The 15,897-nt window shown below is 36.3% G+C and overlaps 1 protein-coding gene across 1 annotated transcript; it reads left to right on the top strand.

The window, feature by feature from the left end:
• Nucleotides 1-965: 965 nt before the first annotated feature.
• LOC129254617 (uncharacterized) lies at nt 966-11,028 on the top strand. Its single transcript, XM_054893121.2, has 3 exons — nt 966-1,462; nt 5,039-6,074; nt 8,678-11,028. Exons 1-3 carry the CDS (start codon nt 1,277-1,279, stop codon nt 8,881-8,883), a joined length of 1,428 nt encoding a protein of 475 aa, XP_054749096.2. The 5' UTR covers nt 966-1,276; the 3' UTR covers nt 8,884-11,028.
• The last annotated feature ends 4,869 nt before the right edge of the window (nt 11,029-15,897 follow it).

Below are 15,897 nucleotides of genomic sequence, written 5' to 3'. Positions count from 1 at the left end.
AACCGGATCAAGGATCATAGACGGGGTGCATAAGAGGGCAAATTTTGAAATAGGGGGTGCTAATCAGAATTTAGCTGTACTTTAATGAGCAATTCTTAATTAATAGCTAGGGGCGTAGGCTAGCCTTTGCGTCCCATGGCCCCATCTGGATCCGCTAATGAAAACAATGATTAATGTCAGCTCACGCTCTATGCATGCACACACACCCCCACGGTCGCTTCAGCAAATCTTTAGAAGTAATGCTGCTGGAAGTAGGCTGCAGGCACGGACCCTGAAACTTTGATCAACAAGTGTGTCTCCACGCAAAGACTATCTGCTGTTTCAATTCCTGAGCGAGAGGGCCTTCAGTACACAAGGCATGAGTATAGGCTGCAATTCAGACCCTTTACTCGAGTGAAGGGTTTGCGCAGCAGACTATAGTAACTGTCTAAAAGCAAATAATTTCTGTATAAAGATTTTTTTTCATTAGTGAGAAATATATAATTTCCATGAATTCAAACCGGCATTCAAACAAACAGTCCTTGAAATGGTACCCTTTTAAGTCAATGTCAAACATTCTCAACTAGCGATGTACGTTCGCATTAATTAAGGTACACCCCTGTACAAAAATAGGTGGTTGTAAAAAAAAAATAGGTGGTTGTTCATTAATGTTATTTAGAGATCGTTAAATACGGTCTTCACAAAATTTGGACATTTTCCTTTTTTCTGGCCAGAAATGAAGAAAAGCTTGCACTCTGCGCGCATCGGTTGTTTATTGAGATACACAGCCCTTCTCCTTTCTCCTTAATTCTTTATCTTTTTTTTTTTTAAAGTTCTTAGAATAACCAATCACGTCGATCGGAATAAAAAAAAACTAATCACACGCTTTATACTCGCATTAATGATCTTGCTGATTAGTACAAACCTGTTTTAGGTCTAAAAAAAGAATAGATAGGTGCACTCCGCGCTCGCATTTTTTAATAGACAGTCGCTCCCGCGGGCAGTCGCTGAACTAGTTGTTATATGGTTTGATGGTCCCAAGATGGCGGATACCCGGGGCGGATGTCGCATGCATAGATTTAAATGTGCGCTGACATCCAGTATCATGTGGGTCCATGGCTTCGTGTAGCATCTAATGCAAAATTTAACCTCTACTTTAATATATGCGATAATCTTGGCGCTGGCCGGCGATGGCCGGAGTTACAGAGCAGTGATGATGACGTCGCCGACGTCGCCCGTCGCGTCGTCAGGCAGGAAATTTATCAATTTTTGTTAGGCCTACTATTACATTTCGACAATGCATCTTTTAAGGATGAAATGTCACATCAAGTTTGATCCAGGTGGCAGAATGAAACTTCATGCGCCGATTGTTTTTATCTTGTGTCTTTTACAATTCAGCGTCAGTGAAGCGGAGTGTTCCTCGCGCTCGGGCTCGGCAGCCGATAGCGAAGAGAGATGGCAACGACGCCGAGAGTTTCCCGAGGTGAGTATTAAGTTAACCCGCCTGGTGTTGGCTCGGGCCTCTGCGGGCTCTGGGCCCGTGGGCCGGGCTGTCGCCGTCGGCGTCGCACAGTGGGCCAGAATGAACCCAAAGTGCGCCAAAACCCATTATTCACACATTTGTACGATGAAATTAGGTAGATAGGGGTAATTTCACCCATAGAATTCAATAAAAGTATTTTCAAATATTGACGACATCGTTAAAATACTGTATTCTGATTGGCTGTTAACATTTGAGAAGAAATTACATGTTTCTAATTCTACAATAAATAAGTTTCAAATTTTCAGAGACTAGTTTTAGAGAAATTTCAGCAATAATGAAGCATATTAGCAAACAGCAAACACACAATCAGGCATGGCAAACAAACAAAAAAGTCTGTGCGCGGGGTACAAACAATTCAATTGGTGACTTGAGTATCGCTTAAAGAGGGCGCCCTACCATGAATCCGGAATTGTAAAATTCAAAGTGAAATTGTAAAAAAAAATGCAAAGGAGTATTTTCATTCCCTGGGTACAATGATTTACCACACCTAGGGCCTACATGAATTAAAATGGATTGATACCAGAAGTTGACAGTGAAATCTTTAAAATAATTATTCCAATGAGAAATAATAGAGGCCGGGTCCTCTGCAGGTTAATCGGTACAAGGCCCTAAAAGGCCTACCTATTTCACCAAGAACAGCGTATTATATACAAAGTTATTCCGAATCAGAGTCTGTCTCTGCTATCTCATCAACTATTATGTCTTTGGTGAGAGGATCTTTTAGCATACTTTGAACATCAGGGGGAAGAGGCTGTGATTAATCACAATGTCACCTGTTACCATTAGTCTGTGGAATACATATAAAGTCAATGAGAGTCATAAACCAAACAATCCTTGAAATGATAATATACACTTCCTTCTTGATCGATACTAACAATAATTTATAGCAAATTTAGAATGAGCCAAGAGATAAACGAATTCATACGTGTATGTAAAGTTACAAACCCCCCCCCTTTTGTGGGGGGGGGGGGGGGTAAATACTAATAATGATAATGCAACTTATATGTGTATAGACACCACGTATATATCCCATCTCTGTCCTTTACACATTTTCATATTTTGGCAGAAAACTGAGTGAGACCTATCACATCCCTATTCATGTGTGTTATAGCGATATACAGTAGCCCCTACTTGGTTTATGAACAACAAAACAAATTAATAATCTTACCCGGGTATCTTACCTTAAGAAGTAATCTTCTCAGGATGACAGCATATCAGATATGAAACACGGGATGGAACAGTTTGACATCAAAATGATGTTGTGTTACATGTATTATTATATAGTTAGTGGAAGTGGAAATTAAAGCTTGTCTTTACGTATGTTTAACGAAAATATTTTAGGCAGATACCAGTCACAAGAGCCAGACACTTGGGCCAGACATCCCCCCCTCTCTCTCACTCTCCCAGCACGCGACGCGGAGTCTCACAGAGATACGATCTTACGTATACGTAAGCTCCCGAAGGGAGCGGGGAGTTTGTTTAATGACACCCGCAACGTTCGGCACGCGCGTAATGGGACTCGAACTTGGAACAATTTTTGTGATAAATACGGCGAACATGTGGTTGGAATATTGGTTATATCTCCATAAAATGCACGTATATGCAGCTAAATTTGGTATCAGTGTAAAGTATGAACTATAACAAAGACCGCCATGGTATGTACAGTGCAGCAATCGGCAGCAATTTGTAAAAGAAATGCTCATGAAAAAATAAATTGCTAAAACCCCCCATTGTCAAATGGTTTCGTCCAAAATTACCTCTGAAGGTATTATCATTTTATCTTGAAAATTTCTGATCACTTAAAACAATCATTCAACAAGGAGCACCATGAATTAGAAATAAATTAAGCAATCCGTTTTGTTAAAACAGTGAAATCTCTAAAAACGTGTCATTTACACATACGGTAGCCGTAAAGGGTAATTTTCCGGTAATATTGAATAAAATGGGCAACTAATAATCAATTTCATGGAGGAATATTGCATGGAGACATTCTACAGGTTCTTATCTTTGCTTAGAACATGAAAAAAACAAAATTTGTTTCATGACCAAAAACCAGTTTTGGCGCACTTTTGCTTTCTCCTGGCCCACTGTGCGTCGGTATCACTGTTTTGTTCAGGAAATATTAATTATGCATCCCCAAAATAGCCTTGAACGGTGTGGCATATGCCTAGATTTATAGACCTATGGTGTTATGGATTTATCGCAAAAATTTTGGACCCTAGGCAGCTCTCGACACTGGCACTGGTCTGACGGTCCCAGGCTGATAAAAATTGCTGTTGGGCCCAGGGGGGGGGGGGGGGGCCACTTCCATTGACGAGTGGATACCATGCGTGACCAAAAAAACGTAAAAAGGATCTCTTTTTCAAGATATAGGGCATGTTACGTACGTAATGTAATAAGGGTGTCAAAAACACTAAAATAATGAAAAAAATGGTATTTACGGTCCAATTTGCGAGGATATAAAGAGACAAATATTTTTTTGCCCCAACACTACGTGTTTAGGTTCCAATATGAGTGAGGTGTGTGGGGTGGTACAAAACCCAATGAAAGTAAAGGTAAAGCCGACGTCCGTGACAATGAAGATATCGTTGTACTTGTTCTGAGGGGGTCAATGAAGGGAATACTTGTCAAGGGTACCATTTTGTTTCCAGTACTTGTAGGGTTTCACACACCAATACTTGTGAAGGGGTGCATTTTCAGAACATGGAAAATACTTTTTTAGGGTGCTAAATTCGAAACCCTATGGTCATGCATGGTATCCACTCGTCAATGGAAGTGGCAACTTGCTTGTGAAAGTGAAACACTTCCATTACATAGGTGCACGTACATTTATCCACCTCCACAGCATGCACATTTGAAGAGAAACAAATCAAAAATTGAACAATCGCAATGTTCACAGAAAATTTCCTAAAAAGAAGATGTAATGTACGAAAGATATTTTTCCTTTTTTTTAAACCAGTATTTTCACCAAACACTATGGATAAAAAATTCAACTGATTGAGTCAATGGTGTCCCACACTGTTTTTATGTGTTTTATCAAGTTATGGAATGGAATACATGTAGGCCTATCTTAATTTTCTTCAATTTGGTGTGACTATTGATAAAAAGAAGTTTTTCAATGTGATTCCGTATGGATCAGTCCAATCTTATTGAGGGGGAAAATATAAATATTTTGTATTCTACATTTGAATAAAAGAGAAGTTTGTGAGATATCATAGGCTCTCTCGCCTTTGCACCCGTGTTGGCAATAGCTATTTTTTAGACTCAAACTGCAAGTTCAAAATTTCATAAACTTATTTTTCTCCCAATGTCAATGACCTTTTCTTTTTTTTTTCTTGTTGAATATATCTCTTGTTACTCAAATTACCTTGGTGTTAAGGTGGACCTGATCTTTATATTTTAATGAAATGTATCTGTTGGATGCACATTTGAGGAAAAAGATACTGAAACAGTATACTTTGTGTATGTTCATTCGGATTATGTTTATTCTTCTTCTTTTTTTCTTCAAATTTTCAGATTGATGGACAGACAAATCTTGGTACTGATCTTGATCAGCAGTTAAATGCAAATGAGATTCCCAGGCACAGGCATTCTGAGAAACAGGCAATAAATAGTCTTTCAGTCCTAGTTAACCCATTGAGAAAGCTACATGTACCAACCAAGTCCTTGACAAATGAACTTGCAGCTGATGTACCTCTTGTAAAGTCTCAGGTTGTAGAAAATCAGACATCAAAGAATGCCCATGTTGGTGATGGGGAGAAAGAATTGACTTTCAGGAGCAGAGATAGTGAATTAGACCCTTCAGTCGAAAACAAGCTGTCCAGTATTCTTAAGGTTGACCTTCAGGAAGGAGAAACTCTGAGCTGGTCTCATGAATCTACAGGTTCAATTTTGAATGAACATAGACATTTAATAGTCAAAAGGCAAATTAGTAATGAGACTGAAAATGCAGCAGGGAGTGCGAATGAAGACATGGTTACTGAAAAACTTCCTGCCCCAATCTCTCAGGGTGAAAGCAATGTTTCCAGTTTAGATGCACCAAGTGTAAGAGACAGACAAACTGGTGGGGGCACATTAACAGAAAGTTCATCAAAGACTTCTGCAGCAGCTCAGACTACAACTCAGACCCCAGAACCCTCTTCCATAAGAACTGCATCAACAGCACAAAAAGACAGTACCGCACATCCTCCAAAGACTTCCTCTGCGACTTCATCAACAGTTCACCTTCAGCAGCCTCCCAAACCTACAACCCTTGAGAAAGAAGCCAGCGAGGCAGACACTTCGCCATTGGTAGTTACAGAAGAGAGCCAATTGACTGATGCCCTGGTTGAAGAGAGTAATGCTTCCTGTGAAGGTGCACAGTGCTATGCATCTCGCCTTCCCTATCACTGGACGTCTGATGCATCTTGGGCGCTTGCGAGTATGTTATTTCTTCTGAGTGTACTCACATTCTTTGTCCTGTACACTGGACTCTGGAAGAAGCGAAATCCGATGAGTTTTCCTCTGGACAGCAGCCTGCCACCAAATCCAAACCCTAAAATCACAATAGCAGGTGAGTTGTATACACCTGTACTAAAATCCCATTTTAAATGGGCTATTTGAGACCAGGGGCTGGACTCTCATAAAGCTGTTCGTAAATTAAGATCGACTTTAAGAACGACGGTGATCCTTTCTTACACACTAAACCATCGCCAATGAATAAACATGTACCATAATATACCTCGGTCACATTTGCTCTACGGCGGCCGTACGGCGAGTCTAAAACATCTGTTTTATTCAAACCACCTATATCATGTATTTATGTAGCTGGTACAAAAAAATGTTAAAATGGCTGTTTTTGACTCGCCGTACGGCCGCCGTAGAGCAAATGTGACCGATGTTTTATGAAACGCCCACCAGGTTTTTATGGAGGGGGGGGGGGTACAGTAGCTTTATAAAAAAAACTTATTTCTTGTAGTTTTTAAGTAAATAATTATGCAAATACCTTACATGAAATTATGTTATGCGTTTTGCCGTAAACTCATTTTAAATGGACCAGTCTTTCACAGTTTTAGTAAAGGGTCAATAATGTGAATCATGCATGTACCCAAGTCTCTTCTAACATTCCAATTTTAAAAACATGTAGAAGCCATTTTATCTATTTTTCAACCGCCAATTCTCTGACAATTTAAAGGAAAAGAAACCTTAGGGATAAGATAGCTTGTGCGAAAACACAAAAATCAAAGAAATAGATAATTAAAGTTTGAGAAAAATTGAATGAATGATAAGAAAGTAATGAGCATTTGAAGTTTAGAACATTATTGTAATGTAGATCCTCCTATTGGCAATGCGACAAAGATGTGTGATGTCACATTTAAACAACTTTGCCATTACTTTTGTATATATTTCACTTGAACTGCCTCTTTTATTACATCTATCAGTAGATCATGTATTCTTTGTATAGGAGCCTGGAGGCCATGTAATACAGATTTTCAAAGAATACATTATGGATGAAGAGTTTGTATCACCATAAGAAAGAGCAATAAGAGACATTTTGGGGGCATTTTATCGTCCATCAAAGTGAAAGTTGTTCACTTGACATCATGCATCTTTGTCACATTGCCAATGTGAGGATCTCCATAGCATTAGCGATTGCAATATTCAATTGCTCGTAACTTTCTCATTATTTGTCTGATTTTTTTCTCAAAACTTTCTTTGATCTTATTCTTTGGTTTTTCTGTTTCAACACAAACCCACTTGTTCCAAAGGTTTCATTCCCCTTTAAATATTTGTTAAATCAAATAGTAACTTTTTGGGCAGTGTTTTTATTTCCTTTAAAATGGCTCTTTGAGAATTTATCTTACAAATAAAAGAATAGGATAAATATCAAGATGCTACAGATAAACTTTTCAGCCCAGTCCATGATTTGGAACAGCCATAGGTTTTGTATCAAATACAAAAACCATGCAGACATTTTATTTAGGCACCTGATCAAACTACATTTTCATGTAATATCAGTTTCAGGAATAGTGATGATACATGTACATGTGGCTATATTTTGGGGGGATTTGCTAAAGCTAGAGACAAGCTTTAAATAGCTACCTGTAGTTGAATGCTATTTTTTGTGAAACTATCAATTGTTGCAGGATAACAAAGGATTCTAGATTCTCGAATTTAGGTTTAATATCATTGGATTGTATTTGTTACATGCATACATGTAGAACAGATAAATGGAACATGACCTGTACATTGTATAGAACAGCTACAGGAGAAAATGTTGCCTTGTAATTCTATGCATATCGAGGTACAGGTACCATCAACATTACATTTGAAGCCACAATCGGAAATAGCAAACATCCAATTTCGAGTTGCTGACTTAATGGTATAATATCCTCAAAAATTGTACAGGATGAAAGGAATTGTTTTGAAAAAATTTGCAAACATTCTTTATTCTTCAAGTGAGCGTATTTGGCTCAGTCGGTAAAGTGTCTGCCTGTCGAACCAAAGGTCGTGGGTTCGAGTCCACCCTGGGTGGATGACTGAAGCCTGTATTGTGTGTAAATATCTCTCCCCTGTTACATTGATGCAGGCTATGTTACAATGGAAAACACTCCATTCCTCTTGCATGTTAAGAATCCACTGCACTATTCGTTTAAGAGTAGGGGGAAACCCTGGTGTAGTGGTCCACCTGCACTCCCCCAATCAGTTATATCGGGAGGAGAGACCTGCGGGTCATAGTTATTCAGTTCGCTTTTTGCCACCCAGGCCCAGGTGATGCCAAACAAATGATAATAATAATAATGATTCATTTTTTAAAATGTTTGAAAATACACCAGATCATTCATTCCTTGGAATTTACTATTATTCATTTGTAGAAAAATATAGGTTCGTTTTCATTTCCTTACATTTGTTTATTCATTTGATCGTTCTTATTTATAATTGTGGTTTCTGTTATTTTTTTTCTGGGGGGGGGGGTAGGATGTTACTTGAAAGACAAATCTATAATTTCAAGACATTTTAAATTTCACTCCAAATGATTTGTACATTTCCTGCATTGAGACACACGTACATGTACCACATGCTACATGTATGTCCTCATAATATTAATTAACTGTACACACCGTCTCTGCAATTCAGTACATATATTACATGTATGTTGCCTTTTTGTGTTTGCAGAACTACTGAAAACAAGACTAGCCTTGATACCTAAACACCTTCGAAACAAACGCAAACGTCAGATGCACAGGAAACGCATGAATGGCAGGAGATACGAAGAGCTTCCACTTCACCTATCAAACGGTACCTGCAATGATGAGGAGCTAGGATATTTTGAAGATGATGAAGAGGAGGATTTGTACTTGCAAGGTGGGCATACCGTCTGACAACTCTTCCTTGGTTCAAATCATCCATTTTGCATTGGTACTGTACAGTATGTTCAGGGATACTATTTTCGTCATGGTTAAGAGTAAAGAGGTTTTAAAGTGACATTGGATTGAAATTACAGAAAGTTAAGTAAATTTTCTTGAAGTGTGTGTTAAGACTTTTGAAGTACAAATAAAGTCTTCACTTTGTATCATGCATTCGTCTGCAAGTACAAGAAATATACATCAGATTTGTACACTTTATGTGTATGTGCAGACTTAAGATCAACCAATCACCTGTGATTTTCCTTTCTTTCTGATGCAATGATTTCATGATTTTATGATTTTCAATTTCATTAAAAAGTAATATGTCCGATGACCAAAGAGATGTCATTTCAAAAACGTAAATTTTGAAAGACCTAAAAAAATTAATTAAGCCTGTAAACACAATTTCAATTATAGTACAGATAATGTTTCCTCTAGACCCCAAACCCGGTTTTAAAGGTATGCTACATGTAGGACTCTGTGGGTTGGAAGTCAGTTTAGGAAAGACATTTCATCAAACACAAATATTATCTTAAAATGCAAATAAGGGCCCTGTTTTACAAAGAGTTACAATAGATGAAACTCAAATTGCGATTGATCTTAATTTTGTGTACCGGGTAACCAAAAAGTTAAGCTAGGTTTAACTGAATACTGTAATCAATGTTATGAGAATACAGAATAATTTATCAAAGGATCATCAAACGGAGTGTTCATTTACTGTACGTTAATGATTAATTGAATAATAATTGATCTAAAGACTTGACCTTCTTCAATAGTCTTGTTGATACAGAGATATCATATCATGTGATCTTTGTGCAGGTGAAGGGTTATTATTTAATGTTAGAAAATTTAGTCAATGTTTAATGATCAATGTCAGATTTAAGTGAACGACAAAGACCAACCACATCAAATTTGATAACTTGTAAAAATTCTTTGTTCTTGTGCTGCCAATCGTTGAGGGATGTGCTTTCTAAGAGTGAATAGGGTGTCCATGATAAATGATTTTCAAAAGATTAGTACAACATAATATCACTTAGTGATATCTGTCTGAGAGTGTTTTAAAGTATTTTTGAAAATGACCTGTCATTTGAACCTGGTGGAAGTGTCATCATATTGTTGAGACGTTGTCAGACTTGACAACTGTCCATGGTGAAAAGTGGCTGAGAAACACAGGTGGCTGACAATTGTAACTATGGTAACTGTTGGATACTGACAAATTGTCCTCTGAATGTATTGTATATTAAGACATGTTCAAATATTTTGTATGCTTCATTATTTTATACCAGGGTACATTCAAACTTTCATTTTCTTTCTCCAAAAGTTATGGGTCTCACTCACTGTTTCTAGAATACTGGAAGGTGATTGCAGCAAAGCCTCAAGAAGAGAGCATGAGCCATGTTTAGTCACAGCTTTTATCAAGAATATAGTTGACTGTCTTTTTCATTTAATCTTCAATTATTTCCATGTGATCAGCCAACCCCAAACTAACAATAAGTCATCATAAATTAATGAGATTTCCATTTCCATCAGGAAAGACGCAGTGAAATCACTGTTGACACAACATTTGTTAATCTGTTGGACACTGGTTGATTATGCTATGACCCACAATATCCATAGATTAGACCACACATATGTGGGCTCAGTCTCCTGTACCTATCTATTTTTTTTTCAATTTTCAGCCAAAGAACTTGAATCTGTTTAATCTTGATGAGGGAAAATTCACAGCACCCTAGTTTTGTGTTCTCTAGCTACTCACTACATGTAACTTTAAAAATGGTTTCATTTGAGGTCGTACCAAAGCTGAAATTACGTGCATGTTGAATTAATTGATTGTATGGATAGAGCCAGTATTTATCCACCCTTTCTTTGGATGACATCAATCTTATTTGCACAGCTGACTACAGTCAACAATCAATAAATCATAGCAATGTAAATTGAAGTTCAAATTCAATTGACAAGGAAGTCTACCCCAAAGATACAACTTGCTTTAAACATAATCATGGCCAAAGAAAGATGGTTGGTTGCAGGTACAACTAATTTCACTATTTCCACAGTCAGTGCTCATATCCAAATTCCTTGTTTAACTTAAAATCAACTCAGTTGATTATACTGGATAGCCTAATAAAACACAGCTCTTTGATTTGATACTAGTAGTATATTTTGGGATTTGAAAGTGAAAACTTTTCTTGTGATGGAGTAGATTATAAGTACCTGTACATGTAGGTACTAATTAATACAGATGCCTTCAGGGTTTGCAGCTACAGATGTGCCTATACTTTGAATTCCTAGTGTAAAGGGGTAATCTGAAGAAATCAAGTAAAATTTAACAAGCAAAACACTGAAAATATATTCAAAATATGAAAGCAAGTACAAAAGTTATTGAATTCTAGAATGTAGCAATATTTTTTGAACTGTTATTTGCTCAATGTTATGAATATGCAATAAGTAGGCTGATGATGTCATGTCCCCACTTTCCACTTTCTTATTTTATTAGTAATTATTTGGAATAATGATTGTTTCTTACTTTTTTTTACATAGTGTGTTTGACATGTCTTTCTTGTAAGAGAATAAGTTGCAGCAATGATTATCTTACACATTGATTCAATTCATTCTTGGTGGACAAAATATATGAATAAATTCCATTTTATATAAGAAAATACGAAACTCACGAAAGAATAAGTGGGGATGTGACATCAACCTGCTCATTGCATATTTACTGATTTTTTAATGGATATTTCAGTGTTTTGTTTGTCTGATTTTACTTTATCTGTTCAAATCATTTTACAGAGCAGCCAACAGTTCTGTTTTGCAACCAATACCAAATTATGGCATAACCTTTTTTCTTCATCAAATACAATTCCCCCCCCAAAAAAGAAAAGTATCTTATTTTTTTAAAGAAAATTGTATCTTATTGAGAAAATTGTCTCTATATGTCTCTATTTTGTTAAACTTACACAAGTTTAGGTAAATGGATGAATGTATTTCAGGTAACTAGACCAAAGGTCAAATGTCATTTGTGGGTCAATATTTCAAAATACAGTTTTGAGGATCACTCAATAGGTTTCTCATTCCTAGAGGTTGGCATGTCTGGTTTCAAGGGTCTTGTTGAAAATTTTCTTCTTTGGAAATTCCCTTTTTTTTGCAATTTTTCCTGTTTTTGGTTGCATAAGGTTGGTAGCTAGCTCTGATTAAAAAAACCCTGAGCATTTTGAATGATACGTGCATAGATACTTGTGGTCGTCATTGCTTTGAACACAAAATGTCTTTAGATAGATAATTGAAAGTTGTGATTATTTACAGTTTTTGTACAATTTTGTGGGCAGCATAGAGCATAGATGTCTATGTTCTATAATGTATGCATGCATTGAGAATCATGTAATTTCATGTTTAAAGCGTGGGTGGTATGCTGTACAGATGCTGTACTGAGATCATATGGAATTGTGCTTTATCATTTTTTTTATTCATGGTAATTGGTTTAACTATTATTCTTCTTTTATTGCACCTCAACTCCAACTACCACATTACATTTAGATTTTAATATTTATACTTTTAGTCCTGTACATGTACAGCCCCTATACAATGTAAAGCTTAAATTTGAATTGAATTTATTGCCAAATCTAACTGCCACAGAGCACTCTGGTCGTTGCAACATAATGCATGGTTTTCTGCAAGTGGAGCTAGCAAAATAGTGACATGCTAAATACTAATTGAGTTTACCCATATACTCACACTCAATGAACATTGATAATTAGGACCAATTCTACTTATATAGACATGACTTCATTATGTTAACAAACATATTTAATTACTAATTTGCAGAAAGGGTTACTATCTTCCTTTACAAAAACTCAAAACGAAGACAGTTATTTTAGATCAGTATGAATTTGCAGGCATCATTTTTTTTCACTACTGAATGGCAAATAAGACTCACTTCCGGTTGGGACCATGAAACCATGGAATTTGTCAGATGGTGAAATATTGATATTGATTTTTTTTTCAATGATAATTGTGTGTTGCAATTGTTAATGCAGACATTATTTCCCTGAATATTCTGCTTTGGATACATGTGTATCTGCAAAGTAAAGAGGGAAATATATTTTGTGTAAATACATAGATTAATGAAAACCAATATGAATAATGAATGTGTGTGGTATGTAATTATATCACAGTACAAATATCATCCAGATTTGAAATTGAATCATGTTCATCATTAGACATATATGATGTGAACAGGTTGAAAAATTAAAGCTTTTAAATGAATATTTTATTGTTGAAGATGTTTATAGATTTGAAATAAATAAATATGGTATATTATATTGAAAGTGCATTATCTTTGTCTCTCTGAAATGAATGTTCTCTGTGATGATGATGATGATCCACTATTCATAACCGCAGGCTAATCCAATTATGCTAATTACACATTATGGTCAAACATTGAACAGTAGAACATTACTGTAATCAATATCATCTGTATCATGATTATATTTTTCTAAGCACAATAGACAGTAAAAAGAATTTCAAAACACTGCAAAATTAATTAGGCAAAAATTGCTAGTAAATTACTGAAATTGTTACAACAGTAATACTAGAATCTTAGATAGTATAGTCAATTCTAATTGGTTTTTGCACATGTAGGCATGTATTTGACCTATTATGTAGATTTGATTATGACCGGTGATGAGTTCATACAAACGGTATGTTATGACTGGTCATGATTTTGAGATGGTTGAGGATTAACATCCATATCTTATAAATCAGATAATACACATTTCCCCCAGGCATCAATATTATACCACCGTCGCGTACCATCGAAACGGGCAAAATGACCGCGACTGTGTTGGATGTATTAGAACTGTTTTACAGAACACTCTTGCGTTTCGTTCTTAAAGGGATGTTCCAGGCTAGAAATATTTATATCTCAATAAATAGAGTAAAATTCGCAAAGCAATATGCTGAAAATTTGATCAAAATCGGATAACAAACAACGTTATTAAAAGTTATTGAATTTTAAAGATTTGCATTATTCCAGTGAAACAGTTCTAGGCATGTCTTCATGAATATTCATTAGGTAGGCTGATGATGTCATATCCCCACTTGTTCTTTTGTATTTTATTATATGAAATTAGGTTTATTCAAAAAAATTCTACTAAGAACTAAAACAATTGGATTGACAACTGATTAAGTGCATAAGATAAGATAAGATAAGATTTATTTTATTTATACACGGTTAAAAAGCCCAAACAGTTCACAGACTGATTTCCATTGGGGCCGTGTGGAACATACAATTGACAAAGTAAACATTTTAAAATCAGTGTATAACGAACAATATATATGGAAAAGGAGCATCAATGAAATATTGCAAGACAATCATTGAAACGTGAAGAGGAGGGGAGGAGAAGAATAAAAAAAAAAGGAAGAAGAAGAAGGGAAAAGTGAGAGGGAGACGAAAAAGAGAAAAGACAACAGAGAAGATAACAGAAGAAGAAAAGAAGAAGAAGAAAAAGAATAATAATGATAGTAAGAAAAAGACGAAGAAATTATATACCGTTTTCAAAAACATCAATAATTTACAACATGAAATATCTATCGGTAAATTGGAACAAAGCGGTGCATACATGGTAATAGTAAATGTGTACATGGTAAAGTAAAATGTCAAAGTAAATACATGTTTCTCTAATGGATCAGTTATGATTGCTGCTACTTTTTTTTATCATAATGGAGACACATCATGAAAAAATGAAACGATTATGATTTCATGTACAACACACAAAAAAGGAAAGTGGGGATGTGAAATCATCAGCCCACTGATGAATATTCACGACGATGTGCATATAACTGTTTTCACAAAATATTGATAAACTTTGAAATTCAATAACTTCGTTATTTGTTATCCGATTTTGATGAAATTTTCAGCATTTTGCTCTGTGAATTTTACTCTATTCATGTAGATATAAATATTTTCAGCCCGGACCATCCCTTTAACGATGCTAATCTAGATCTGGACGTTAGTAGTTCTTTGTTTGGACTCACTCACCTGCACCAATTCATCAGCCCTCTCTCTTTTCACCTTAGTAGGAGCATGGACCTACTATAGCGATGTAAATATATATACCTCATTAGGCCTAAATAAATAATGCCAAGAGCTGTTTTTTTTTCTTACTTGGCCTGAAAAACGATTCAAGAGGATACGTGCCTCACTAATCAAAATTGATGCCAGGGCGAAGCGCGAGCTGGAATATTGTTAAAATCAGTCCTAAAACGGGACACTTTATAAGCTCCTTTCGAAATCATGAAGAAGATACTCATCATATTTTTTGTCATATATTGACGTGAAAAGGGGGCCTTTATTAAGCAGGGGCGAATCCAGCTTTTACCATAGGAGGCCTGGGTATGGAGTGCGGAAAACCTCTTCCTTACTTTACCAAATCGGCCACCTCGAAGAGTTAAAAAACCGGGGGATTGCCCTACTGACTGAAGTTTAAGCACAGTTTACCTTTATTTTATCTATTCATTTAAAATTTCTGATAAACTGACCTGACAAAGAGTGCTCGCAGGGACGCGCAAAATATAAGGATGCGAGCGCGAAGCGCGACCTTAACGTTTTTGATATCCCGACCTGAAAACGGGACATCTTAAGCACATTTCATAAATACTATACCTGAGTAATATTATTAATTAATGCGAACGAGAGTTGAATTTTTATATATACTGACCTGAAAATTGTACTTTAAGGACTGTTTTCGGGATTCCTGCAGAGAATACTTATTGCTCTATTTTTTTTACTCGCATGTCAGGGGCCGCGGAACGGTTTTCAAAGTGGGGGGCTGACCATGCAAAAAATCACATTCATATGGTAATTTTTACGTTTTTGTACACGGTTTTGAAAAAAAGTGTGGGGGGGGGGGGGGGCTGAAGCCCCCCAGCCCCCCGATTCCGCGGCCCCTGCATGTAATTGATATAAAACAATTTTTCAAGAGATTGAGTAGTTCC

This window comes from Lytechinus pictus, chromosome 2 (genome assembly GCF_037042905.1).
Source record: "Lytechinus pictus isolate F3 Inbred chromosome 2, Lp3.0, whole genome shotgun sequence".
Classification (NCBI taxonomy): Eukaryota; Metazoa; Echinodermata; class Echinoidea; order Temnopleuroida; family Toxopneustidae; genus Lytechinus; species Lytechinus pictus.
The sequence above is the reverse complement of the archived record's forward strand: the minus strand, read 5'-3'. Positions and strand labels throughout refer to the sequence as shown.

What these genes read in the sequence shown, in the direction of transcription:
- LOC129254617 (XM_054893121.2), top strand. Translation starts at nt 1,277, where the DNA reads ATGCATCTTTTAAGGATGAAATGTCACATCAAGTTTGATCCAGGTGGC. An exon ending in GACGCCGAGAGTTTCCCGAG is followed by an intron (nt 1,463 to 5,038) that starts GTGAGTATTAAG and finishes TCAAATTTTCAG; the next exon opens with ATTGATGGACAGACAAATCT. An exon ending in CCCTAAAATCACAATAGCAG is followed by an intron (nt 6,075 to 8,677) that starts GTGAGTTGTATA and finishes TTGTGTTTGCAG; the next exon opens with AACTACTGAAAACAAGACTA.